General features: G+C 47.2%; 1 protein-coding gene across 2 annotated transcripts in view; it reads left to right on the forward strand.

Moving 5' to 3' along the window:
• Window positions 1–2475: 2475 nt before the first annotated feature.
• The window catches only part of NOTCH1 (notch receptor 1), a 101143-nt gene continuing 78129 nt past the window's right edge, over window positions 2476–25489 (forward strand). The window contains exons 1-2 of one of the 2 annotated variants that reach the window (XM_079961175.1): window positions 2476–2991; window positions 12536–12617. In XM_079961175.1, the coding sequence (XP_079817301.1) occupies window positions 2913–2991; window positions 12536–12617 (161 nt within the window). In that variant the 5' untranslated portion in view covers window positions 2476–2912. Of the gene's footprint in view, window positions 2992–12535; window positions 12618–18400; window positions 18433–25489 lie in introns of those variants that run through there. The other variant, XM_079961176.1, reaches the window with a different exon arrangement.

The following is a 25489-nucleotide window of genomic DNA, read 5'->3' on the forward strand; positions in this document are numbered from 1 at the left end:
TTACCGTACTCAAAACAGCACAAAACTTTGGCATCAGTTTAGAGACAAATTTGGGTTTTTGGGTGTCAACTTGTAACCCCAGTTTTAGACTGGACACATTCCCAGCGCTGCTTGCGATTTGGGGATTGAACTTGAGACCTTCTGCATGCAAAGCTGATGTTCTGCCACTGAACTGAGCTATTGCCCTGTACCTAACACCACAAGCCCATCCTGCATTTTGATAGGCCAACAACTGTTTCCTTATGATACCAATGTTCTCCAATATATCTCTTACTTCCTTTCTCTTTGCCCAGCTTTGGGACCTCTCTTAAGCCAGTGTGGTGTAGTGATTTGTGTGTCAGACTGCAGTTTAAGAGAGACCAGGATTCGAATCCCCACTCAGCCATGATGCTCAATGGGGGACCTGGGAGAACAGTTGCTGCCTCTCAGCTTCCCTTACCTCACAGGGTTATTGTTGAGATTAAGTGAAGAGGGGGAGAAGAACCATGAACGCTACCTTGAGCTCCTTGGATGACGTATATAAATGTAAATAAATAAAATACTGTAATATATGAGAAACTCTTCAGCCTTTCCCCCTTGATGATCCTTCTTGCCTGGATAAAAGAACCTACTCATTGCCCTCCCCCTATTAACTACATTAAACATGTTGAGTATTGTGGGTTTTTTTTTTATTTCTTTTTTCGTTTAGTCAGACATATTGATATAGTGGAATACGATATTAGTCATTGTTCATTAAAGTTTACTCATAACCTGATGTGTTTTCGGTAAACTCTGTAATTACTGTTTGCTTGTTTCCATTTCTGGACTTGCATTTTCAGCATAGTGACATGTCTGTTATCTTTATAAATATAGATGCATTTTTAAAAGGCTTTTGTGTGTGTAGCAGGGTTGGGGGGCAGGCTCCTTTGCTGGACCAATGTGCTTGGGGGCCAGCTCCAGGTTTCAGAGGGCCCTTGGCAAGGCACCACCCCATGGGCTGCCCCATGAATCACCTTCTTCACTGCCCTCGCGCTCCTCTTCTTCCTCCTCCCTGCTTCCACACGCTTCCTTCCCAGGCAGAGTGCCAACAGCTAAGCAGGCAGTTTGCTCCGCTGCTGCTTCCACTGACCTGTAGAGCCTAAGAAGAGCCTGGCTACACCTGGGTCAGGCCAAAGGGGCCCCATCATAGGCCAACCTATTTTGCTCTTGCAGTAGGCAACTGGGTGCCCCAATCGGAAGCCCAAGTGCAAGAGCAACTCTCCGGTTGTGTGTGTCCCTCACCATCTGGTGTTCAAAGGTAGACTGCCCTTGGGCGCTGAGGTTCTGCTACTATAGTAGACATCCGTATGGAGAGCACTGCTTGGATTGGGCCGAAGTGGTGGTATAGTGGTTAGGGTATCAGACTAGGACCTGGAAGACTCAGGTTCAAATCCCTGCTCAGCCCTGAAGCTCACTGGGTGACTCTAGGCCAGTCCTTGTCTTTAGCCCTAACCTACCTGGCAGGGCTGTTAGGAAGATAAAAGGTCATGTATGGAAGAGTCACGGCGTTTCTGTGTGCTGCGCTGGTGCAGACTCGCCAGAGCAGCTTCGTCACGCTAGCCACGTGACCCGGAAGTGTCTCCGGACAGCGCTGGCCCCTGGCCTCTTGAGTGAGATGGGCGCGCAACCCCCGAGTCGGTCACGACTGGCCCGTACGGGCAGGGGTACCTTTACCTTTACCTTTATGGAAGAGTCAGTGTGGTGTATGAGTGTCAGACTAGAACTTGGGAGACCCAGGTTTATCCATAAAGCTCAGTGGGTGATGTTTGTCTTTTTTTGGCAGAAACTGTCATGTGTTTGTTGTTTCAAATTTGTATCACTTCTGTTGTTTGTCTTGGCATTATTTCATATTTGCACTATGGTATTTGTATGTGTCTGTTCATTCTTGTGAGCCTCCTTGGGGGCTTTTTTTGGTTGAAATGACATACAGTATAAACAAACGGAAACGTAACACTCTCAGCCTAGCCTACCTTGTAGGGCAGTTGTGAGGGTCAAATGGAGAGTGGGCATAGCTCCTTGTAGAAAGGGAGGGCCAGAAATGTAATAATAATAATAATAATAAAATAAAAACAAATGATAAATAACTAAGTCCTCTCCACTCCTGAAAGGTCCCCTCGCCGCCTCTCCCCGGCGCTGAGGCAGGCAGGCAGGCAGGCAGGCGAGCGAGCGAGCGAGCGAAGCGGAGTAGCTTCCCTCTGGGTGGCAGGGCCGGGTCGGAGCAGGCGCCAAACTTAGCAAGCGCTCGAGCGCCTTTCCCTCGCCCACCAAGAGGAAGGCTGAAGCCCCCTTTGAAGGGAGGGAGGGAGGGGAGAGTCGCCCCTCATATACTAAGCAACCCCCGAGGCTACCCCGCCCCGCGACCGGCTGGTCCCGCCCCGCGAGAGGCTGTGGCCGGGCGCTCGCTTGCTCCCTCCCACACATACTCCCCAAACTTATCAGCGAAGAGGAGGCGGCGGCTGCGGAGGAGGAGGAGGAGAAAGTTCCTGTTTCTCTGTGCGGCGCGCGAGAGAAGGGCCGTCCCGAAGGAGAGCCCGCCGCGCGCCAGGGCGAGGAGGGGGACCGGGAATCGGGCGACGGGGGCTCCTTCTCTGCGCCCCACTGGGAAACTTCGCACCTGGCCCGGCGCGTAGAGATCCTCCGGCGGGGCGAGTGGGGCAGCGCGCTCCAAGGGGAGCTAGAGCGGAGAGAGAGTTAATAAGTGTCCCGGCGCTTCCTTTCGACGGGCTGCTGCAGCGCGGCGGCGCCCGAGAGCGGACCGAAGGGGCGGCCGCGTGTGCGGAGCCAGAGCCTCGGTGGGCAGGGCGGAGAGGACGCTGCCACCGCTGCCAACTTTGGGAGGCTGACCTTCTTCTTCTTCTAACCCGGCGAGCCGCGCTCGGCTGGGGAGCGGCGGGATGCGGCCCCTTGGGGTGCGGAGCCCCCGCGGCTGCTGCTGCCTCCTGCTGCTGGCACTGCTGCCCGCCTTCGCTCAAGGTAGGTGCGCTGGAGACGGCGACGCCACTTCGGCCACCTGTTGCGCTCCCCGGCCTGGACATCCTCTGGTGGGGTTCGCGGGACTGTCTTGGGCCTGATCCGGTGGGGGATGAGCTTCCTGGGCCGCTTTTTCCACTTTCAGGATTTCATGGCGAGCGATGGAATGGAGGGTGGGGGCTGAACTGTGTACCTGGTATGGTCCTCCTATGCTCTGCATTGCAGGGGGTTGGACTAGATGACCCTTGGTGTCCCTTCCAACTCTTCGACTCTACGATTGTGTTTGCAAGCGTCTCCCTTGCCCGCGGCGTGGTGGTGCTGACGTTTAGGGGGATTAAAACAAAACAACGAGCCGGGCCGTTGTGTCAGCTCAGATCAGCTCAGATGGGAAGCCTCCCGGTGCAAGCGCAGTCTACCCTGAGGGTTCCTTCCTGCCCTCCGCGCGAGTTTTCCAAGCTGCCTGGCAGCTGGTTCAGGCAGCGTCGGTGACCTGCAGCTCACCTTAAAAGGAAAGAGGGCAGGATTTTCTTTTCTTACTCTCTTTACATATTTATTTGATGCAAAGTGCGCTTTGGGGTTTGCAACAAAAGTGAAACAAAACCGAACGGCTAGGCTGCTTGGGGCTTTTTTTGCTTTTGCGAAAAAGTTTGCAGAGATGTTGATTTCCCCGGGCAAATGCAGCATGAGCCTGGCACTTTACTGGAAACGACAGTCTTTCAAGAATGGAGCGCGCGCGCGCGCGCGCGTGAGGAATCCCCTCTCCAGCTGCTTTGCAAAACTTTTTGCTGCCCCCCTCTTTCTAGGAAGTGGGAGTGGGACTCTCCCAGCACCGTGTTTGAGCACACAGTCCTGACAAAATTTGTATGGGGAGAGAGGAGGGAGAAGAGTTGTATCTAACAAAGCTCTTCTCTGCCATCAATTTTGATTTTAATTAATTTTATAATGTTTTATAATGTTGTACTGTTTTAGTGTTGTTAGCCGCCCTGAGCCCGGCTTCGGCTGGGGAGGGCGGGATATAAATAAAATTTATTATTATTATTATTATTATTATTATTATTATTATTATTCTCGGAGTAGACTTTGATTGCAGGGGGTTGGACTAGATGATCCTTGGGGTTCCCTCCCAGCTCTACCGTTCTGATTCTACACTCACTGAAACATAACCATGCCCATTCATTTCAGTGAGTCTGCTCTGAGCAAGGCTGGCATTGGAGATGACCCCAAATCACTGGATATCTGGTCCTCTCCCTCTTCCTGGGCCTCCTGGGAGCACAACCACAGTTTCCCCCCTCCCATCTTGGAGAGGGGGCTTCTTTTGCAAGCACCCAACCAGCCCAAACCAGGGTTTGCTGCATTATAATGTGTGAAAAGACTGCCTTCTGTTTGGTAGGAAGCTGTGAAAGGCCAAACTATTGTCTGCATGGTGGTTTCAGATTTAATTGGGAAATTTAGGACTCTGTCACAGGTTAGGGTGCTTTTTCTGCGGTTGAGGGGGGTGTTTCTACTTTGTGGATATGCGTAATATTTCCTGTATTCGCACCCTTGCCTCTCTTTCACCTCCCTCTTCCTTTTTATTTTTTGCTGTGTTACTTTCTGGGGGTGGATGTCACAAGCTGTTTCTTGTGCTCTTGTTCTGCAGAACTCTTGTGAATCCTTGGTGGGAAGGGGGACAGTGGAATGAAGAACCTGGACAGTGAGCGCTAGACTTGGAGATGGGGCAAAAAAGTTTTGCACAGAGCAGGCTGTTCTCACTTTTCTCTGAAGTGCCTCAGGGCAATCTGTTTTGGAGACAGAATTTTAACTGGAGTAGTGGAGACAAAGAGAAAAAGGCTCTGTGTGCTGGGTGAATGGAACTTCTCACCAGCTGCCTGATTCATTGAATGAAGTCGTTTCAATTTCAAATCAAAGTGTGCAGTGGCTAAATGCTGGGGTGCTTGCTTGGGCAGTTTTTCTCACCTTGATTCATACGCTTTGCTGCCAGGGAACGGTTTGTGATTGTTGATGCTGTGTGTGCTGAGAGTATATCATTCAGAGCACTTGCAGGGGTGTGTTGGTTTAGCCTCTGAACAAAAAACAAAAACAAAAACTAAATTAAAGATTGAGTTTCAGGTTTCTCTGTCACACATGCTGTGGGTTTGGAGAAGAAGGCATCCTTGCTTTTGCAAGCACCTTGAAATGGGGCTGTGGAGGGTGGGGGTGGAGAGAGAGATCTGCTCTGGGGTTTGGTAGGTGGGATCCTTAAACTATCTGGACACATAGATGTACACACACATCTCAAGCATAGCTCTCTCTGGATTGGAGCTGGGAGAAGACTAGGGCTCAGATCCTGATTTGGATCCCTTAGTGCAGAATTCAGCAACTTTGTACTTCCAGGACTGCAGAGTACCATCATTGGGCTTAGCCCAATTATGAGAATCATAGGAAGCTATCAGGCAATCTTGTCCTAGCTCTACCTGGAAAGTCCAGGGATTGAACCAGGAATCTTCTGCATGCAAAGCAGTTGCTCTACCACTGATTTAAGGATGATGGGAGTTATAGCCTAACCACACGTGAAAATCCCAAGGTTGAAGGGGGTTGACCTAGTGACTCCAAGCTCAGCCACTCAAGTCTCCCATCAGTGTCACAGGTCTTGGTCTCTCTTTCTCTTTTGGTTGCCAGAAGGAGCCTTTCTAGCAGGGACATAATTTGCTAATAATTTGAAATGGTCAAGCAATTCAGTAAATGTTTTTTGGAAGAAACTTCTGGTGATAGTTGGCATGGATTGACCCATGTTAGTGAAAGTGAAGTGATTCTCTCCCCACCCCGCACTCCTGCCCCCTTACTTTGGAGCAGCTTGTAAATAGTTTCCAAAAGTTGTCGGCCCAATATCATCCCCTACCCCCCAAAACCCTTGCATTTCTAGTCACCCAGAAAGACCTTTTTGTCCCCACAGCCTTGGTCTTTCCTGGTTTCCTCATACCCAACAGATAGTGTCATTTCAGGAAGACACCCCTCTACCCCCACTTTGTGTCATCAATGTCTTGCATTCGGATCCTAATTCAGTTCTCACAGGGTCATCGTTTAATTAACTATCTTTTTTTTAAAAAAAATGCATTTATATCCCACAAGGTGATGTACATTGTTCTCTCTCCTCCCCATTTAACCTTCATAACAACCCTGTGAGGTAGGTCAGGCTAACCTAAGGTCACCCAGTGATCTTCATGGTCAAGTGAGGGATTTGAACCCTGGTCTCTTGCAGGTCCTAGTCCAACATTCTAACCCCTATGTCATGCCCACACTGGCTCAGTGGCAGGGCAGAGGGTGCCTGAGAGGCTTGCCATAACCCTGAGATTTGCAGAAATAATAATAATAAAATCATAAGGGAGAGAAGTGAACTCCTACAAAGCTTCTTGAAAAGTTTGTGAGTGTGGGTCCTGAGCCTGATTGATGGTTAAGGGGCGGGGCTGACAGCTGTTTGGGATGAATGGCATGGAAGAGGAGGAGGGAGGAAGAGACATAGATATGGAAAAGGGTAGAGCGAACAGCTTCTTTGGCTAGGTAGCTCATTTCCTGGTTCAACCTGCGATGCTATTTTTATATCCCTCCCAGGGGTGGAAGTGATTAAACTTCCCATAGAAATCAGCAGAGAAATCAGAAGATTTTACGTAGCTGGGATTGGGAACCTATGTTTCCATCACATGCAGGCACCCAAATGGAGTATTATGATTATGATATTACTGATTGCCTTTATATCCAAGGAGGAAAACCAAGGAGCTCAAGGTGGTGTACATGGTTCTCAGTCTTCCCATTTTATCCCCACAGCAGCCCTGTAGGTAGGCTTAGAGCCACTGACTGGCCCGTTGGCCAAAGTCAAGTGAGCATCATGGCTGAATGGGAATTTGAACCCTGGGCTTCCAGAGCCTATTCTATGATTCTACGCATAACACCACACCGGAATACACAGCTTGCATGGAGAGTCCTGATTGATTTGGTAATAAAATTAACTGGCCCATGAACAGAAGCACTCTACAGTCCTAGCACTTTGCTGCAGGGCCATCACAGTTTATATGCCAATCCTTATCAAACAAGAGGGGCTTGTTTGATCAGGCCAGTGGCCAAACAGACCCCTTCCCATGTCTGGGTTGTGTGTACATGTGCAATCTTGGACCCAGTCAAACTGATAACCTCCCAGTCTCTCATAGAAGCTGGACTGTTTTAGCTTCCTTAGCAACTGAAAAAGTCAGGACCTTTGTTCCTGCTCAACCAATCAGCTTTTTAAGCTTCACCACCAGGAGCATTGAGACAATAATAGGTTTTTCTGTGGGATTCCCAAGAATATCTTGGGTGGTGGAAGGAAGAAACTAGGAGGCAGGAGTCTCCATTACTAGAGCTGAGGGGCAAAGTTCTAACAGGGAGTTGGGGTGCCTTCCCCCTCCTGCCCCCCAGGCAGTTGTAGAGCACAGCAGAGATTAAAGCAGGCATGGGCAACCTGTGGCCCACCAAGTGAGTCTACAGTCTGGAGGGGGAGGGCACCATGTTGGTTGTTCATAGGTTAAACTGGATGCTCTTCTAGCTGAGTTCCTTGAGTGGAGTTTGGGGTTCAGTTGTGACAAGCAACTGGGAGCTGTAACAAAATGTTGCAGCGTAGGGTCCTTATTTTTTGGATTCCAGTCAGGATACTTCACCCTGCTGTACCCCCTCCAAGAGTTGGGCTGCGCCCCATGCCTACTCAGCACACTCAGTGCTCACTGGGCTGTTGGGTTTCTTTCCCCCTAAAACTTGTTTGTGCTATATTGGGACTATGGAATGTGCTGCCACAAGATGTACTGGTGGTGACCAGCTCGGATGGCTTTATATAAAGGCGATGAGACAAAATTCAGGTTGGATTGCCATCTGTCATGGATGCATTGCAGGGGGTTGGACTAGATGACCCTTGGGATCGCTCCTGTGATTCTATGCAGGAGGATAAGGGTACCACTGCCTTCATTGTTGGAGGCAGTATGCTTCTGAAAACCAGCATTCCTGGGAACCTCGGAAGAGGGCGGCTGCTGCTGCGCAGAAGTCTGCCTTGTGGACTTTCAGTAGACACCTAGGCGGGCCTCTGGCCTGGCCCAGCCCGGCCTGGCAGCCTCTTCTCATGCTCATTACAGGCCCATAGCTGCCAACTTTTTCCTTTTTTTAAGGGAAATTCCCTTATTCTGAATAGGATTCCTCGCAAGAAAAGTTGGCAGCTATGTACAGGCCACTTCTGGAGGGTCCTCTTTCAGTATTCACACATTTGGTGCAAGCCATCAAGTGGTTGTGTGCGCACATGTGAACCACCCCTTTGGAAGGGCCTTCTAAGGATCTGGGCTGCCTGAGGCCACCCTTTTCTGGTGTTCTGTGCACAGCAGAAGTCTGCAAGTCACCTTAGTCATCATGCCAAATAATAATTTCACCTCTTGCCTTCCGGGAAATGGAGGAGGAACAGCTCTCTCTTTTTTGCATACCTTTTGGGGTCAGTGTCTAGTTTCGCTCTGTGTTTTCTCCCCCCAGCGGCAGTTCCAGCTACACACAGGCCCATCCTCCACTTTCCTTCTGAGCTATCGGTAACTAGAGTGCCTGGTTGAGGTTGCTGTGTGTTTGTGTTGTGTGGTATGTCTGTGTGTGCATGGGTTCTGAAGAGTGCTCTCTCCCGACTCAGTCAGGAGCATGTAGGTGTTGGGTATCAAGGGGACTGAGCCAACCCCATCAGCTTGTAGTAAATACAAGAGGTATCCTTGGCTTTTGACAATGGGCAGCTCTGATTTCACCCCCTCCCTTCCCGCTTTGTTTGGGGAAGGCCCAGAGCTCTGCTCTGCAGCTGTTGCTTTTTCCCACGAACTCGGACCCGCCTGCTTTAGAACTCTCTCTTATCCCGGTCTCTGTTGGGCTCCTTTTGCAGACACACTGCGCTTAAAAAAATATATATATTCATGAATATCTGAGCAGCCAGACAATTCAAAAATAGCTTTGTAAGAGAGAGTGTGTGTTTGTGTGTGTGTGTGTGTGTGTGTGTGTGTTCTGTGAGCAGGATGGTGGCGGGGTGTGTGTCTGTGTCTGCCCTCTGGAAAGAAAAGAGCCTGAACTCCTATAGCTGTAAATGAAAGACAGGTTTTTTGCTTCCTCTGTCCAGGGTAGTGGGCTTTCTAGAACGCAGCCGTGCCCCGGCTGCAAGGATGATCTCCCGCCTGAATGTTTTTGAAGCAGTAGCTTAAAAACTTAAGTGAAATACCAATACTTTGCTAATTTGGGGGAATAGTCACTGCCCCAGCCTCTTTGGGACAGAGACCAATGTTTCAGTTTCTTGCTTATGCTCACCTCACAGTGAATGTGACGGAAGCATCATACCCATTTTTATTTTACAGAGAGGTGCTGAGCTGAACTCACCTTGTTGAAAGCTAAGCCATAAGCCAGGGGTATTTTGTTTATTTATTTAGTGAAAGTCCTTGTTTTCTGGTTTTAGAGCACTTGCAGCCAAAAAGACTCAGAGTGGCTTTACATGCAATCAGTAATAAACAACGACAATAAAACAAAACAGTCTTTACCTCAGTAGGCCAAACAGCTGGTTCACAATCTAGACTTCCTTCATCTTTTGTCTCAAAAGCAACCTTAACTTAAGGTATAAGTGGCAGCCTATAAAGAGCAGAGCAGTATTAGGGTTGTGCTTGGTTCTGGTTTGCTTGTCTGAGGTTCTCCTGGCTAAGTGTAGCCTTGAACCCAGGATCCCAAGATTCAGCCATGCAGGTAAGTCTGCAGTAGCAGCCCTGCCCATAGCACGCATCTCATGTGACCCATCAGGGACCTAAAGAGAAGAAATCAACAATTCTTTTCTGATGAGCAAGTACTTCCATGCCTTCCAGGCAATCCAATGAATGAGCATTTAAATTCCACTACTGTTGCCATTGTTATACAACGGCAGAAGTTAAGTAGGCAGCTCTTTGCTTCAGTGAGATACCACATAGGTGTGGAGCCTAAGGACCAGATGTGGCCCTCAGGACTCTCTCTTCTGGACCACCCACATTCACCAGGCTGCATTAAATAGCCCTGCACTGCCCTCTCCTTAAGTGCTCTTACCTGGCTAGCTCTGGTGTCCTTAAACCAAGATGGTGCTGTTTGCTTGTGTGGATGGAGAGAGAGGTGTGTGTACAAACTTCTGACTTTTGCATGGCTAGAGCAGAGCGTACTGTTCACATGTAACAGCTGCATCCATTTGTTCTTCTCACTTTTTTCCCTAGCCATGCCCTCCTCTGATATGTGGCCCCCCCAGAAGGTTGGCAATGAAAAATTGTGGCCCTTGGGAGCTGAAATAAAACTCCCTGTCCTTGGCTTACTGAACGATGCTGGCTGGCTTCTCTTGCACCTTAGCCACTAATTCAGCCTTGTCTCATTTGCCACCTTAGAACCCCATTGGAGAAGAGCTTTCTTGCTCTTTTCCTTTTCGCAAAGAGCGTTTGGCTTAAGACTGAACAGTAGCAGTTGGCGCACAGGTACCCGAGGTGGCCGAGTCCTGACATTTGAGGGTCTGATGCTGAGCTTGATCTTCTGAGTAACCACCGCTGACATCATTATGGGGCTCCAGCAGGGTGGCGTGAACCTTTTTCTATTAAAACAAAGCCCACGCTTATGTGCTTTGAAACCATTGCTGGTCAGACATGAACTTCCTGTTTGCAGGGAAGTAGGGCAGATTTTGGGACTGACAGCTCCCCGCCCACCCTCTTGCCCATTTAAAAAATGTGGCTCATCCAACAGCCAAGAACACAATATGGTTGTTCTTTGGATTTGGTTTGAGAATCAGACTTGCAGCATTTGCTTTTCCACAAAACTGGCCCTGAGGTCTCTCTGTTGGCTAACCAGAATTATGCTCAGCCAGGATGTGCCTTGTTGCAATGTGTTACTGCTGGCAAACCACAACACGTTCCAGTTTGTGGATCTTATCTGTAGGGCTTGCACGTTTTCCCTGAATTGAGTTAAGCATAGAATTTGGCATCCTGATTTTTCTTCCTTTTCAAAACATTAAAACAAAAAACCCACCCTAGTCCTCATGGTTATGGAGGAAAGTCTGGAACTCTGCAGGGAGAAATCAAGAAGGAGATCTGATGTGGCTCGAAATTGTGGGGTTAGAGCTGGAACTTGCCGTTCTGCACAGATTCCTGTTCCTGCCAGGCTCCCTCCTCTTCCCACTATCTTTGCTTGCCCCTCCATCCTCTTTTAGCTTCTTGGGGAACTGGGACTCTGGTTCCAAGCTAAATTATGCACAGATAGGAAGCATGGGCTTCATTGCATCATTTGTTTTAACTGCATATTTTATTTTAACTGCACTTTAACACTGACTTGCAATTAACACATTCAAACCTGGATCTCTAGCCTGCTCCAAGGTGGCAGAGGTGTCTTTGGCTGTGTTTGGGACCACATGCAAGCGAGAATGTCTTTCCACACTTTCATTCCACGTGTGGCTTAGCCCGGGTGGTGCTGAACTTGAAAGCACAGGAAGTGTTCAGAAAGAGACCTTTGGTGGAAAGAGGCCTCTTTTCTTTTCTTTTCTTTTCTTTTCTTTTCTTTTCTTTTCTTTTCTTTTCTTTTGCCTGACTGATGCTGAGTTCCTACTTGTTGCATGTCTGCAGTGGAGGAAAGTGAATCGTGTAGAACTAGAAAAACTGAAGGGCTGTAAAAAAATCCCTTTCTTTACAAAGAAAAATGCCCCTCTTTGCAAATCTTTGGGTTGTTTTCAGTTCCTAAACTGAATTGCAAACAATTGCTGCTATATCTGAACTTGTTTCCTTTTTGCTTATTCTGTGTTTACTGCTCTCCAAAGGCTTGGAAATAATGTTTTCCTTTTCTTTTTTTAAACACATTTATTTGATATTAAAACAAATGATAACAATAGGTTCCTCACAAAATCAAGAGTTATACTACAGCTTTGTCCACTGCCATAATACCACAGAATAATCACTCCTTGCAAATAATAAACTAGGGTGGAGATAAGTGGCAGGCGGCTTGCGGTGACCTACTCCATAAACAATACATTGTACTCACTTAGCATTCTAGCTTGGTTCAAAAAAAACCTGAATGCTGCCACAGTCAAAGAAATATAATCATCAGACCTCTTTCCTCTCAGCATTAACAACCCCACAAGGTAAATGAATCCTGTCCCCATTTCACAGATGGGGATCTGAGGTTGAGGCAAGGCCCAGACTCAGGCTGTTGGCTGACTTAAGAATGAAGGTGGTCTGAAGTTTCCCAGGTTTCAAGATTCAAGTCCTATGATCTAAGCCCTGTCCTACATTGTCTTTTCAACCAAATTCCCAAATACAGTGCTACCTCAGGTTAAGAACTTAATTCGTTCCAGAGGTCCGTTCTTAACCTGAAACTGTTCTTAACTTGACATACCACTTTAGCTATGGGGCCTCCCGCTGCTGCCGTGCAATTTCTGTTCTTACCCTGAAGCAAAGTTCTTAATCCGAGGTGCTATTTCTAGGTTAGTGGAGTCTGTAACCTGAAGCGTCTGTAACCTGAGGTACCACTGTAACTCTCTGCGGTCTCATTGCAGGCATCCAGTGTTCCCAGGCTTCGGAGTCCTGCTTGAATGGAGGAAGGTGTGAAACCTACCCCAATGGAACAGGGGTTTGCCGGTAAGTGCGAAATTATATGCAGTGGAGGTGTGATTTCTGGTTTACATCCTCAGACCTGGGGGCCAGATGTGGCCCTCAAGGCCTCTCTGTCTGGCTCTTGGAACTCTCCCCAGGCAACACACACCCTGCTTCGCATCCCAAATTTTTTTGGGTCGCTTGGAATATGTCCTTGAATTCTGAGGATACCCTCTGCTTGTCTGGATGGAGAGGAGTGTGTAAAAACAACAACAACAACAACAACAAACAACCCTTAACCTACTCACAAAGGTATAACTTAAAGTGGTTGTCTTACTCATTTTTGGCCCCACCTACCACTGGCAGTATGGCCCTTGGGCAGTTGCCCAGAAGGCAGTGTGGCCCTTGGGCTGAAGCAGATTCCTACCTGTTTACCTGTTTTGTTTTTTAAAAAACATACATGGACTGATGGAAGCTAATCTGCAACCTGGTTCTGATAGGCAGAAAAGGGCTCCAGATTTTAATAGGACACTTTACATTTTGAGTTTGAAGTCCAGGATTACAATATGGCTTCCAGAAGGAGTCAGATAGCCTAATATTACATTGGGGGTGTGCCTATTAAGAGGGAGACAACTTTTAGTCTCCACATGCGATAGATGTGACGCTGGGAGCCAACAATTTCCTGCCATCACTCCCCATCCACACCCCTAGCTGTTTGGGGGTGTGCATCTTCTATTAACTGCTGTAAACATAGGCATATGTGTGTCTGTGTGATATGAAACAATGCTGTGCTGATGGGAGTTTGCAGACTGGATCCTTGGGAGCTGAACCTGGGCTCAAGGTGCAGTTCCATCTGTGGAGTTGCCATTATCCAAAGTAGTTTCAACACGGCATCTAAGAGCGATTGTGAGGATAACACACACACACACACACCCTCCCATTTAATTCATGCTGAACTTTGTGGAAGGGGAAGGAGGGGGATGATTGCAATTTAACTGAGCAACCCTAAACTATCCATGTCAATTGATCTGTAATTGTGTATGGCCCTAATGAGTGTGTGTTGTACTTGTGCTCTGTGCTGGGGATTAGAGATAACTGGGGTTGAGGGACAGAGCCTCTTCCAAGTGGGAATAGCCAGCCCTTGTCTAGACTTAGGATGATGAGCATAAGAAGCTGCCTTGTGCTTTTAAACCACTGAGAGTTTTTGCTACTATCAAGCAGTATGTGTGTTTCGCTTTAATAAATAAATAAAAAATACTAAGTCAGGCCATTAGTTTATCTGGACCAGTGTTGTCTGCAGTGGCTGGCAGCAGCTCTCCAGGGTTTTGGGATCAGGGGTCTATTTTTCTCTGCCCTGCCTGGAGATGCTGCTTGGGACCTTCTGCATACAAATCAGCCTCCCCCCCCCCCCAAGTACTCCTAATGTTTCTGAAGAAAGAGATGTCAGAAGCACCATGCCTCTGAATACTAGTTGCTGGGAATCACAGGAGGAGAGAGTTGCTGTTGAGCTCAGGTTCTGCTTGCAGCTTTCTTGCCATCAGAGCGCTGTTGCGAACAGGACGCTGAACTAAATGGGGACTCCTTTTGACCCATTCCAGGATGCTTGCCTTATGTTGGTGTGAATTAACTATGGAAATAGGCAGCTGCCTTATATGCAGTCAGACCATGGATATTGTCTGCACTGGCTGGCAGTGACACTCCAGGTTTTCAGGCAGGGATTTCCCCCCAGCTGCACTTGGAAATGCCAGCAGCTTTACTGCAGTGCCCCCATGTTCCCTACAGTGAGGAAAGTTTTAGAGCCTTTGAACTTCTCATGGGCTTCCCCAAGTGATGGCTGCAGGGAACAAGTTGCCCACCAATTAATGTGGGGACAACGACCCAGCATCTCCTCCACCTCTGCTCTCTTTTCTTAACCCTTCTATAAAAGAAAAGCAAATGGCAGCAGCCTTTCCGCCCTTCCTGTCCCCAAATGCATGTAGCCTCAGGATATGTTCAGTGGAATCCGCTGCTTGCAAGAGTCCTGGAGCAGAATTTGATTGAGAGCTGGATATGTTGAGATTGCTTGTTTTGGTGTGTTTTTTTAACTCCACCTGTTGGAAGCAAATGTGAAGACTCTTTTAAAAAGGGGGGGTTTGCGTCTCTCTCTCTAAGGAAGCAGCTCTCCCTACAGGCATTCCTGATCCCAACTGTTGAATGGCAGACTTTTTCGGTGCAGTTGGGAATTGAGGGTGGGGGATGGAAAGCCTGCACCTCTCTGTCCCTTGTCTGCTCCACTTTAATTTTGCCCCCACATTTGGCGTCTTCTGTTTGCTCCGGGGATGATGGGCGGGAGAGGGGGGGACAGGGGGAGAGAGAAGAGAACCCTTCAGCAAATTAATCGGGCACATGAGCAATTTAAGGGACAAAGGCTGGGCGCCTTTGTGAGCCGCTAATAAATGCGCACCGCACCGTCCCCCCCACCCCCTTCTGCAGAAGCTGTAAGGACGCTTGACGCTCTAAATCTTGTTTTCTTTCATTCAGGGAGTGACAGCTGGGATTCGGTCGAAATTCAGCAGCTATTGTTGCGGGAGGCAGATTAATGCTATGTGACTAATCGCAGAGGGCTTCCCAGAATGCATAACTGACTCCTCTTCCCCACCTCCTGTACCCTCACCCACCCCCCATTCTCAATCTCTCTTCTTTGGGTGTCCCCCCTCCCCCAGTTTCTCTCTTTGGCTATTCTGCCCCCATTGCTCTTTCTTCCTCCAAAAAAGAAGCCTTCTTGTATTCCCCTTGATTTACATTGGATGTACAGATGGCAGGGGAATCTAATTAGGCCTGAGGCGTGTGAGCTGTGGCTGGGGGGGGGGGGAGCGGGCGGCGTTCAGAGGACTTCCCACTTGTAGAATGAGCAAGGATGACAGTGGGAGAACGCAGCCATGAATTTCCTCCTGGTGTCTCAAGCCAGCCTAGAAACCTTTGGGTCATGTCATATATATATCAATATTTGGACGGCTTCCAGTGTTCATCATCATTGAAAGGGCCAAGCAGCGATGTGGAATGGAACCTTTTTTCTGTTTCATAAAATTTGCTAGCAGTGATCACAAATGGAAGCAAGCCTTCAGGAGCAATATTGCTAGGCAACCTTCAGCAAGTTTGAAAGTTTCCAGCTTTTTAATTTTTTCAACTAAATATGAAAGTAAACAAGTAAGCATGCTGCATTAGATGGTGCACTCTCTCTGTCTTGGGTATCAGAACATTTTTCAGCTGCAACCTGAACAAAAATCAAGCTTAAGATAAAAATCAAGCTTAAGATTTGCCTAGAGAAAATGTTTTCCCATTCAAGGTTTTCTGGGGAAAGGTCTGCAGCCCTGAGGGCTGATATATTTGCATGGCTGCCCATCCAAGCCTGGCTGTGTATAGTTGGACAAACGCAAATGGCATTGTTATATGCAGTTTATTTACTTTATAGCACTTGCAAACTGCTTTTCGACCACTAAGCCTGCCAAAGTGGGTTATATACCATCAGTTAAAATAAGACATTAAATCCTTTGGCAGGATTTCTAAGGTGCTGTTGTCCTGGACCACAATCTCTACATAGGTGAGTGAGGGGGGGACCTTTCAGCTTCCAGATGTTGTTGAACTACAACTCCCGTCCTTCTCCCTACCCCATTGGTCACTCTCTGGAGCTGGTGGGAGTTGTAGTTCAGCAACATCTGGAGGACCAAATATTCCCCCACATCAGCCATGCAAGGAGGACCAAAATCTAGGAAGCAACATGTGCCAGAGTTGCCTCCTCTTCTGCTCTTTCTATGCATGAGCACTGACTGTCTTCTGCATGCCAGGCAGCTGCTCTTATCACTGGGCCAGGGCCCTAACCTTCCAAGATGTTTCTGTTACACTGTATTTTGTGGACAGTGTAGGAACTTGGATGATGTTTTCAAGGCAGTAGCAGGAATTGAAACTGGGATCTGCTGAAGCGTTTTGAGAAGAGAATCATGTCTCAGTGGCCGCAGTGTGCAGGAGGTCTCCTCAACTTGAGAATCTTGTTTCCAACTTCAAAAGGCAAATTAAAACTCTCTTGACTGCCTTTGGTAAATAGGAATCACATCCAGGTGAATTTTTTTATATACTGTAACGTTTGCAAAACAATTCTAGATAACAGTGGAAGCTGCTTTGTAGATAAGACCTTTCCAAAAAAATGGGGTAAAAATAAATAAAAATTTATGAAAGTTGATTTTAGCCACACTATTTTGTTCTTACTAGATTATATGCTATGCCCATAGAAAGAAAATAGCCAACTTTTTACAATAAATAAATGGAATAATAGTTCCAGCCCACCTGCATAGAACGAAGTTTTTCCCTTGCATGTGATGATCTGTGTTTCGTCATCCTTGCAAAAATAGCGAGAAAAGCACATAGAAACCAGAAAGCAAAACTATCTATCTATCTAGATATATAATATGATAAAAACAAAATAAGTGCTTGGAGGTGGCAGGGCTGGTCTTGTGCCAACAAGCACTGATGGTAGCTTCAGCTTTTTTCCTGTGGAGTCCTGTGGCTTTGGGGTGGAAAGTGCTAACTGCAGCTTTGCAGAGGAAAAAATTGGACTCTCCACTTGGGCAAAATGCTTTTTCCCAGATCAGATGAAACGGTTTCTGTAGGGATCATGTAGCTGTCGTAGGTACCAATTAGACCTTGGCATCTCTGTCTCTCAGGCTGGCATCCCCACCACAGATGAAAAGGGACTTGCTTATTTATTTATTTGTCTTGGGATTGTGGTGGCGCGGCTTGCCACTTTCCCAGGAACTCCCTCAACCCGCTGGCTTAGTTAGAAGCAGATGGTGCTATTGGGGGGGGGGGGGAGGGAGGGTCTGGATCAGTGATTGGGTAGAAGGATGTGCTCATAAACTGGCCCAGAGTTGGGCTGGCTTATGTGTGCAGCTCTGGAGCTCAGGTGATGTGAACATACCTGCCATTGGCCTTGCATGGCAATGGCATTCCCATTTTGGCTGACAGGAGGTTGCGCTCCTGCTGCCGCAGTTGTCTGGGCCACAGTGAGAGTCAGGTGGACAAGCAGTGTGGAAGAGGATGGGGAGGGGCTTTTTCCAGTGGTCATCCTTCTAGGTGTGGCCCCTTGGTAGTTGCCCAGCTAGGCCAAACCTTGGTTCCAGCCATTTGATCTTATGCCTATGTTGGCAATACACTGAGACTTGAGCCCCAAGAGGAGCAGGGTGGCCCAGCCAAGGGGGCACATTTTTGCAGAAGGCCAAGGAATGTCCACTATGGAGAGAACAGCTTTTTAGATGGCTGGCCCTGTTGGCTACTGGAAATGAACAGAGGCCAGGTAATTGTTGGGTGATGATTTGCACCGCACGACATCATTTTCAGAAGTGGCAGCTGCCTAGAAATTAGATTCTGATGTTTGAAACTGATTCTTCATTCTCGTGAGGGGGGATAAAGTTGTGAGGCGCTGCTTCTTGTTGTTTCCAACCCCACCAACTGCCTCTGCCTCCCAAGCCTCCGGCCATGGAAGGTTCAAAATGGATGCCAGCAGCCACTATGTCTGACATGGGATAGCTATGCTCTGCCTCCACAGTTTGAAGCAGAAATGGTTCTGAATACCAGTTGTTGGTGACTGCAGGAGGGGAGAGCACAGCTATTGCACTTGGGTCCTGCTTTTGGGCTTCCTATTGGGGGCATCTGGCTGGCCACTGTGAGTAAAGGATACTGGATTGGATGGGCTCCCTTGGCCCAATCAAGCAGGCCCTTCTTAGGTTCTTAGCTTTTTGCAGGGGTTGCTTAACACTCATGGGTGTTGCAGAGAAAACCATACCAGAAGAGGAGTAAGTAAAGGACCTTGCATGGAAAGCTTCTTATGGTGGGGAGTCCAAAGCCCCTTCTGGTATTGGGTTTCTTCCCATCCAGCCCTGGGGTTATTTAACGCCATTGTTTAATGCTGTGAGAGGTGGAAGTTTTTCTGCCTGAGTTTTTTCCTCCCGTTTTAAGCTGCTGTTAATTCCATCAAATAACAGCAATGTGGGAGTGGGGGATGGGGTGGGCAAGAGAGAGAATAGGGACTCTCAGTGGGCAGGAAAAGGATGTGGTGTTAAAATAGCCAGAGGAAGTCCATAAAGGAACAGGGAATAGTCTTACTGGAACTGGAACTGTTACAGGTCCCACATAACACTCATTCCCATTTTTAAGAAATCAGATCTTTTAATGTGGTGGTAGCTGCCCTTCAGAACTCCTTGCCTACTGATGTCAGGCAAGCCCCTTTGCTGTACACCTGTTAGAAACATTTTTGTTTAGGATTTTTTTAAAGTTTCACATAGCATTTTAAAAAGTAAAATGCATACGCTTGTGAAAAAACCCTCAAAGTGATTTACAAAAAGAATAAAATTATCAGTTAAAACAGTTAAAAATAACTGTTAAAATATATTTTTTTAAGTAAGATCAGCAATTAACTAAAAACTGGATTAAAACACACACCAGACATTCTACATATTGGCATAGGACTTGCCTAAACAAAAATGTTTTTAGCAAGTGCCAAAAAGGGTACAGTGATGGCACCTGTTCGATTCCAACAAGCAGGGAATTCCAAAGTTTTAAATTGTTTTAACTGATGATTTCATTGCTTCATATATATTTTTTGTAAACCACTTTGAGGTTTATTCACCTTTTTTTACCATCCATAAGTCTTATGAATGTTATGCAATAAATAATAATTTTTAAAATATAAACAATAAGTGAAACCTAATTTGGCTGCCATTCTTTGTTGACAAGGGTGCCTCCTCTGCTTGAGATAGGGTGATCTTTTGCTTCAACCCAGAACTGAACTACAAGCACAGCCATTTCCTTCGCAGCTTCCTCTTTTCTATGGCTCTGTAAACTTAAATGGGCATTTCTGGTTTTGCAGAGAGAGATGAAATGCATTTGTGGCTCTGCTGAGAGCAGCCCATGACACAGAACAAAAAAGCAGTTTGGTGCTAAAGGACTGGCTTCCGGTATCGTGGGCCTGTGTTCATTATTATAAAGAGACGGCAGGTGGAAGGAAACAAACACACCCCTTCCCTAAATTCTATTCCTCAGTTGGGCATGCAGCCCTGCCTTGCATCGGGCCGGTTTCTTTCCCCCCAAACTTGCAAGGTCTAAAGTTAAACCAAGATTTCATGAAGATTGGATTATACCAATTCATGGAGGACTTTTGAGGGCAACTGGCCATGATGGCTATGCTCTGCCTTCCATTGTTTTGAGGCCACAATGCTTCCAAATACCAGTTGCTGGAAACCACAGGAAAGGGGGGAGTGTGGGGCTGTTGTGCGAATATGTGTGGGGCTGGCCCAAGATCACCCTGTGAGGATTGTGACTGAGCTGAGCTGAGATTCGAACCCAGGGGCCTCCCCACTGCTAGTCCAACATACTTCAGTATTACACTGCTCTGTCTCTCTTGCTTATCTCAGTCAGGGGACAGTCCAGCTGCATTGTATAAAGTGTTGGGTTTGGCATAGAAACATTGCAAGCACACACACACATGCACACAAGCTCTGGCAACATCTTGTGGCTTCTGTGCTTTGCAGCAGGGAGTGTGAAATTTTGGTCCGTCTTAATTCCGAAAGAATTGACACCTCTTTGAGGTTCTGACAGCCTTTTGGCTCCTTTCCTAGGTTGGGCGCTATTTGGAAGTGGGATTGGGAGAGAAATCTGCTTCATAGCCTTGTCGCCTTTTGCTGCTGGCAGTCTTTGGATGCTGGACACGTGCAGCTGTCCTTGGAGTGACCTGGAACCGGGCAGGGATCTGGTAGAACAACCCTAAGTCTATCCTGTGGGGGTGGTTTGCCTAAGGGAAGATAGCCTGTGCCCACTAAACTCAGAACTCTGGTCCTCTGACGCTGAACCCCCAGTAGCATTCTGACCACACTGACTCAGGAAGCGCTTTTAGGAAGCCAGACTTGGGGAGTGGGGAACCTGCACACTGACACACCTACAATGTCCACAATTTCGTAAGATGCCTCCTAGCAAGCCAGACCTTTGACCTATCTAGCTCAGTACAGTATTGCCTACACTGGCTGTCAGTGGCTCTCCACATGCTTCTCCCAAGGCTTCCCCTCTTCATCTTCTGTGCTCCCATCAGATTCCTGGCCCACACTGAATAGAATGGCACTTCCTAAGTGGGTTGGGTTGGGTTGGGGGGAGTCCCTGGACCTGCCGGCTATCTTGCAGGAATTTTAGATTGAGAGCGCCTGGGGGGGAACTTCCAAAGGCTGCATTCCACACCCCTCTTATCATGGGAAGAAGGACAGAGTTGACTTATTCAAAGGCTGGGATAATAACTCATACTGATGAGGCAGTGCCCCCCTCACCCCCTCCCAAGAAATGAGTGCAGTTTACTTTGCAATGTCAACAGCTCAGATTCAGTACAGCTCAGTGGTTCCCTTTTCTTTTTCCAGGCTACTGGTTTCATAAACTAATCTGGCATGCACCATACCCTATCTTATAAGAAGCATTAATCAGAACAGCAGTTTACATGATAATTTTGTTGGCATTGGCTTAGGGGTGTGCCTTTGGGGGTGAAGTCAAAGCTGTGGAAAGGTTACAGTGCCTGCTATAGCTGTAGAGACAAAATGGTAAGAATTAATTTCACATTTATTCCAAGTCTGATAGGCATTTACACCTCCAGTGCCTCCCTGTCACCCCTTGCCTCTTAGTACCCCCCCCCCCGAATCCCACCTCCCTGTTTGTGTCTTGGTCTGATGAGTGTTTTGCACTGATTCCTTGTTCTGCCTCTGCTTCTCTTTATCTCCACCCCCCACCCCATGTCTGAAGTTATTCAAGGGTAGAGTTCATCAAAGTTGAAAGCAATTAACTTCCTGGGTCTGGGTTGCCATACCTTTTTAGTGGAATGACCAAGGAAGGTTTCAAGGAAGAGGGATTGATGGTGAGGAGTTGCATTTTAACAGAGAAGTTTCACGCTTGGCTTACCTGCAAGAGTTTACAGGCACGTAAACCAGTGCCTTCTTTAACAAGTTTTTTCCTGTTTGCATGCTCCTTGGACCTGTATATATCTACCCTACACACACACACACACACACACACACACACACACTTATTCAGGTGGCATTTATATGTCTAGAAAGCCGATTTGTACCTTTTAAAAATTATGTCAAAACTGCATCCTCATCTCTCTCTCTTTCTGGGAATCACAGCTAAGCCAGTCATTTGAGGTGCTCTGGCAAGAAAATGCGAGCCCTTCATAGCTTGGGGGCTTGGATGGAACTGGCCATTCGTTCCTCTTTGCTCCAGACACACAGCTGGTCACGAGAGTCTGGTGCAACAAGTAGAAACACGAGCGGGGGGGGGGGGGGTTGGGGTTTTTTTGGCTTTAATTTCTGACTGTACTCTTTCTGAACACTGGGCTCATCCAGACTTCAGCTTTCCCCACCACTTTCTCCTGGGGAAATCCAATCTTTAGCACTGAATTGGAGCAAACAGCAACTTAAAGCTAAAGAGCAAGTTTTCCCCAGGAGCGGAGCGAAACCACTTGGACCCATACCTAAAAAGCTTGGGTCAAGTGGAAAACTGTTCGGACCTGTGCTTTCTAGGCACAGAACAAGCAGAGCCCATGGTAAAGAAACAGGTGGGAAAGCAGGAAAGTATTCCTTGTCCTGGCTTCAGTCTGTATCTTGCAGAAATGTTGTTTGGAGATGTGTTAGGTCTGATTGGATAGAGTGGGAAAAGAGACCCCTTGACACTTGTTGTGGCCTGGAAGAATTGATTGCCCAGAGGAAGCTGGCAGGGAGAGTTCAGAAACCGCTCCCTGCCCCCCATCCAGCTGCCTCCTCCTCTTCAGAGTCAAAAGGCAGAGGGGTGACAGACTGCTTTTCCGCACAGTGCCTGTTGTTCACCATGAAAGGTGGGTTTCCAAGAGACCCCATGGAAGAATGGCGGGAGGGTGAAGACTCCCCTCATTGTCTAGAGTCTGTCAATAAGGCCTCATGTTGACACATGGGCTTCACTGACTGAATCTTGGTCTGAGGAGCTGCTGACAGTATGCTCCCAAGCCCAGCAGAGAGGATTTCTTTGCTCTGCAAAGTCTGCTTGTTTGCTTTAGGAAGTGGCAATTGTTTTCCCCCTCTTGCCCACCAAACACAACCAGAAGCTTCTCTTATAATAGTGCTTGAGGAAAAAACAGACAACAACACTTGGTAGCACCCACCTTGTTTTTATAACTTGTTTTAAGCGGCTTTTAATGTTGTCACTTGTCCTGGAACCTTAGGGTGAAGGATAGGTAATAAACAACAAAAACACAAAACAAAAACCATGTTCATTTCTAGTGGTTTGCTTTTATACTTCTGACTGTCCGGAGTTCTCTACTTAACCCCCTTGCAAATGTTCTCTCAGTTGCTTGGTATGCCATCTGACTCATCTGCTGATGAAAGATTGTGCAGTTTTTTGTTTTTGGTGACAGCAACTGTTAGGAAATAGTTAGTCTGGTTTTGACATCAGTCCTTGGGCCACATGTTAATAGTTGGGGAGGTGGTCTTGTCTCAAAAACAGAACCATCCCTCCATCAATGCTCCACAGCACCACAAAGCAGCCTGAGATCGGGACCACATTTTTTAACACTCCCCTTCTCCTCCTTTAAATCCCCCCACCTTGCTCTTCCCTTTCAGAAAGTCTAGACCAGCTAGCCCAGAAACAATTGCTCCAGCTATTGCCCTACAGCAGTGCAAAACTAAATCCATCAGACATCCAGATCCAAGTTTATTAAAACACTCCAGGATGCCATCGGCAGGGGGCGGGGGACACAATTAAGCAGTGGCAAAATGCAAGGTGCAAGTTATGAATGGCAGGTGGTGTTTTTTTTTTTAAAGTGCCTCTTTGGTCGTGTTTGCGGTCCCCCCCCACAAAAAAACCCATTCTTAATTAAAAACAAATTGCAGACAGAATTGCGAACTTTTATCATCATCAACAACAAAAACCCATGTCTACCATTTATGGTGAAAGTTTGGGAGTGTTTCTTTTCCAGTTTGTGTGCAACTTAGAATTGTTTTTCTTCCTCCATCCCAAGTGGGGCAGGGAGGGATGTATGGAATAAATCCTCAGTGCTGTTATGTAGGCAAATGTCACCCAAGTTTTTTTTAAAGTTTTTTTTAAGAATCGGGAGTCCCTGTTGTAATGAAAAGACAGTACAGTCCCCACTGATAAAAGGAGTGTGGGGGGAGAATCACAGTTTGTGTCTGTCTCTGAATGGGGCGGGGGGGGGGGTTGGGATTGGAAGAGAGGAACTGCTTTTGAATGAAGCATCTACAAGGTTCCATTCACAGCAGAAATACTCCTTTGCCAACTGAAGGGATTATGAATGATCATTTGCATCCACCCCCTTTTCTTTCTTTCTTTAAAAAAAAAAATCTAAGAAGAATCTCTTGTCTTCAAGTCTTTGAATATTAACCCTGTATATGCGAGTCTCTGAATGTCTTTGGGCATAATTTTCAACCCTGTGAATTACAGCTTGCTTTTCTCCGTTTCAAATGAAATTTTGAGGTCTCAAGAAATGATCTGGGAATGTGGGGTGAAAACCACACATAGCATAGGCTCAGAAAGCGGAGGGCAGGGTTGTGCAGGGTTCTGCGCTGTTGCTCTTTAATGGGTACAAGGTGACTTCTAGCCAACTCATGGTCTTTTCCACATCTAGCTTTTCTCCCTCTCTTCTAACACTGGAACTCGTGGACCTCTAATCAAGCTGATGTTTTTGGAGATTCAGGATGCATAAAAGGAAGTACTTCATGCAGCGCAGAATTTTAACTACGGAACTCTCTCCTACAAGAGGCAGTTACGGCCTCAACTTGGATGGCTTTAAGAGAGGTTGACAATATGCACAGTCCATATGCAATTACAGATCACTATTGAACAAAAACCAGACATAAAACAAATAAAAATAAACCACAAGCATACGAATGTGTGGAATGTAGCAACTGGATCTATTCATGGCATACGTACCTTGGTTCTCGAATGCCTTGGTACTTGTACGTTTTGGCTCCCGAATGCCGAAAACCCGGAAGTAAGTGTTCCGGTTTGCAAACGTTTTTCGGAAGCCAAAAATCCGACACGGCTCTGTTTGAGTGCAGGAAGTTCCTGTAGCCAATCAGAATCTGTGGCTTGGTTTTCAAATGGTTTCGAGAGTTGAACGGACTTCCGGAACAGATCAAGTTCAAGAACCAAGGTTCCACTGTATCCGAATGCCCCAAGTTACTATATCAGCCGTATTCATTTGTAAGTCGGGGGGGAGGGGTCCCCTACCATGTTCCTCCTTGCTTGAGGTCAGATCAAAAAGGTACAAAACCATGCAGAACTCCTCCACCCATAAGTTCATACAGTGCACAGCTGAATTACGGAACTTCCACCCACAGGCATCAGTGACGGCCACCAACTTAGATGGCTTACAAATAAGATTGGTAACTCTCATGGAGGAGGAGAAGGCTGTTGATAGCTACTAGCCATGATGGCTGTGCTGTGCCTCCAGGGTTGGAGGCAGTCATGCTTCTGAAAACCAGTTGCTGGAAAATGGTAGGAAGGGAGAGTTGCTTTATACTTGGATCCTGCCTGCAGATTTCCCAGAAGAGGCACCTGGTTGGTTGGCCACTGTGAGAACAAGATGCTGGACTAGTTGGGCTCCCTTTTGACCTGATCCAGCAGGCTCTTATGTTCTTAAATTTAAGAAACTCATGGCAAATCCAGATCTATGCAGCTTTAGTGGAGTCAAGAAGCTCAGACCCCTTGATTCCTTTCCTAGCGTGTGCTGGAATCACAGGAACTGCTTGGAAGGAGAGGCTCTGAGTCATGAGACTGAGCTATCTTATCTGGGATAACTGATGAAAGACTCCCTGGCAGCACAGATTAGCTCTCCACAAGCGGCAAGTGCCTCCGCCTTGCCTGAT

The sequence above is a fragment of the Podarcis cretensis genome (genome assembly GCF_951804945.1).
Source record: "Podarcis cretensis genome assembly, chromosome: Z".
NCBI lineage: Eukaryota > Metazoa > Chordata > Lepidosauria > Squamata > Lacertidae > Podarcis > Podarcis cretensis.